General features: G+C 44.5%; 1 protein-coding gene across 1 annotated transcript; it reads left to right on the top strand.

Annotated features, from left to right (window-relative positions):
• Positions 1-231: 231 nt before the first annotated feature.
• FMAN_15420 (uncharacterized protein) lies at positions 232-546 on the top strand (the record flags this gene model as incomplete). The annotated part of the gene is made up of 2 exons (XM_041826141.1): positions 232-459; positions 517-546. 2 exons carry the CDS (start codon positions 232-234, stop codon positions 544-546), a joined length of 258 nt encoding a protein of 85 aa, XP_041691480.1.
• Positions 547-1,604: the final 1,058 nt, after the last annotated feature.

Genomic DNA, 1,604 nt, shown 5'->3' with positions numbered 1-1,604 from the left:
TGAAAGAACATCTCCAGTATCAGCATGGACTTCAATGTTGGGACTGCTGCGATCCGTCGTCTGAAAGTTTTGCCGACCACGCAAGTAACTTCCATGGACAACGAGTATGCCCTGTTTGTCAGAAGTGGATGGCAAGCAGCGAGGTTGACGTCCATCTGATAATGGGGCACAAACTTCGGGAATGTGACGAGTGYGGTCCTCAAATTAATTTCGACCATATCATGCGCCAGCATGTTTGGACGGAATGCCCGCAGTGCAGATGCATCATTGAAGAGTGGGCTTATCGTCGTCACCTACTCAATTACCATTCATGGGAGGAATGCCCTTATTGCGGCTATCTCGCACACAGCGACGCTGCTCTTGCTGACCATGAGAAAGAGCATGAGCTGCGATCTTGCGACGAATGCTTATCGATGGTCACAGAAGATGCATATGATGACCATTTACGTGACAAACATGGTATGAAGGATTGTTTGTTTTGCACAACTTACCCTCTTCCCGTTGAGTTGCTTAAAGAACACATCATGGAATATCATTGCAAAATGATGAGATGTTCAGAGTGCAATGAATTCCAAACAACAGCAGATATGCCATATCACCTCCAAGCCAGTCATGGTTGGCAGAAATGCTGCTTCTGTGACGATTTGATTGCTGGACCACAAGTCCGAATCCACGTAGACGAACATCACAAACCAGTCACATGTTTTGAGTGTGGTGAAGAGGTAGCCCAGACAGATTTCAATCTTCATCTTGTCAACAAACATGATTACAATGTTCAGCCGCCAGCAAATAATGGAACGCAGATTGACGGGCAAGCTGCAAAGAGCACTTTGGCGAACTTAAGCCAAAGGACCACCGCTTCTGAAGATAGACAAGAACGGCCCATTCTGCAGGATGCCCAATACTCAAATGCTAAGAACAAGGGGGAGAAATGCATACCATGCAACAAACACTTCGGAAACCTATACGAGCATCAGAGGAGAAAGCACAGGACACTAAGAAGAGAAAGTAAGCAGTTCACAGGAGCCAGAGTACCATGCGTTGATGGGGTTAAACAGCATTCAAAGAAAAATATATATAGGTGCAGAAAATGCAAGGAAGCAAAATTACCAAAGTAGTAATTATATTAGGTATTTTGAGAACTAAGAAATATAACTTATAGCAAAGCAGTATTTAGTAGTGAACATGATAGGCGCCGCTCTTTGTAATGGTTCTCCTAATTTACCCTGCAAAGGAATCTCGTCACGCAAAGTTGCGTAGCCTAGCCCAGAAGGATTTTGCTAAGATCTTGCTGGAGCAATTGGATATTCTTACCAATCCTCTATAGAGTTGTGAATTGCCATGTAAGAAGAGACTAATACTATCCACATCGTACCTACTTTCTTTCGTAGCAGGGTAGCAGGGGGAAAACCGAGAAAATAACAAAGCATTCTTTGTACTGATACACGGCCAAAATCAGGCAGGCTGAAATGTTGCTCCGTTGTGACCAGATGATGCAACCACATCGCGCTTAATGCCTGCCCTCTACGTATTCCCTCCTATACAATATCAGTGGGAGACCATCGCTGACTATACCAACCTGCCTGGTATGTGCTAGATGTGAT

The sequence above is a fragment of the Fusarium mangiferae genome (genome assembly GCF_900044065.1).
Source record: "Fusarium mangiferae strain MRC7560 genome assembly, contig: FMAN_scaffold032, whole genome shotgun sequence".
NCBI classification, from domain to species: domain Eukaryota; kingdom Fungi; phylum Ascomycota; class Sordariomycetes; order Hypocreales; family Nectriaceae; genus Fusarium; species Fusarium mangiferae.
Note: the sequence above shows the minus strand (reverse complement) of the source record. Positions and strands in the feature narration are given on the sequence as shown.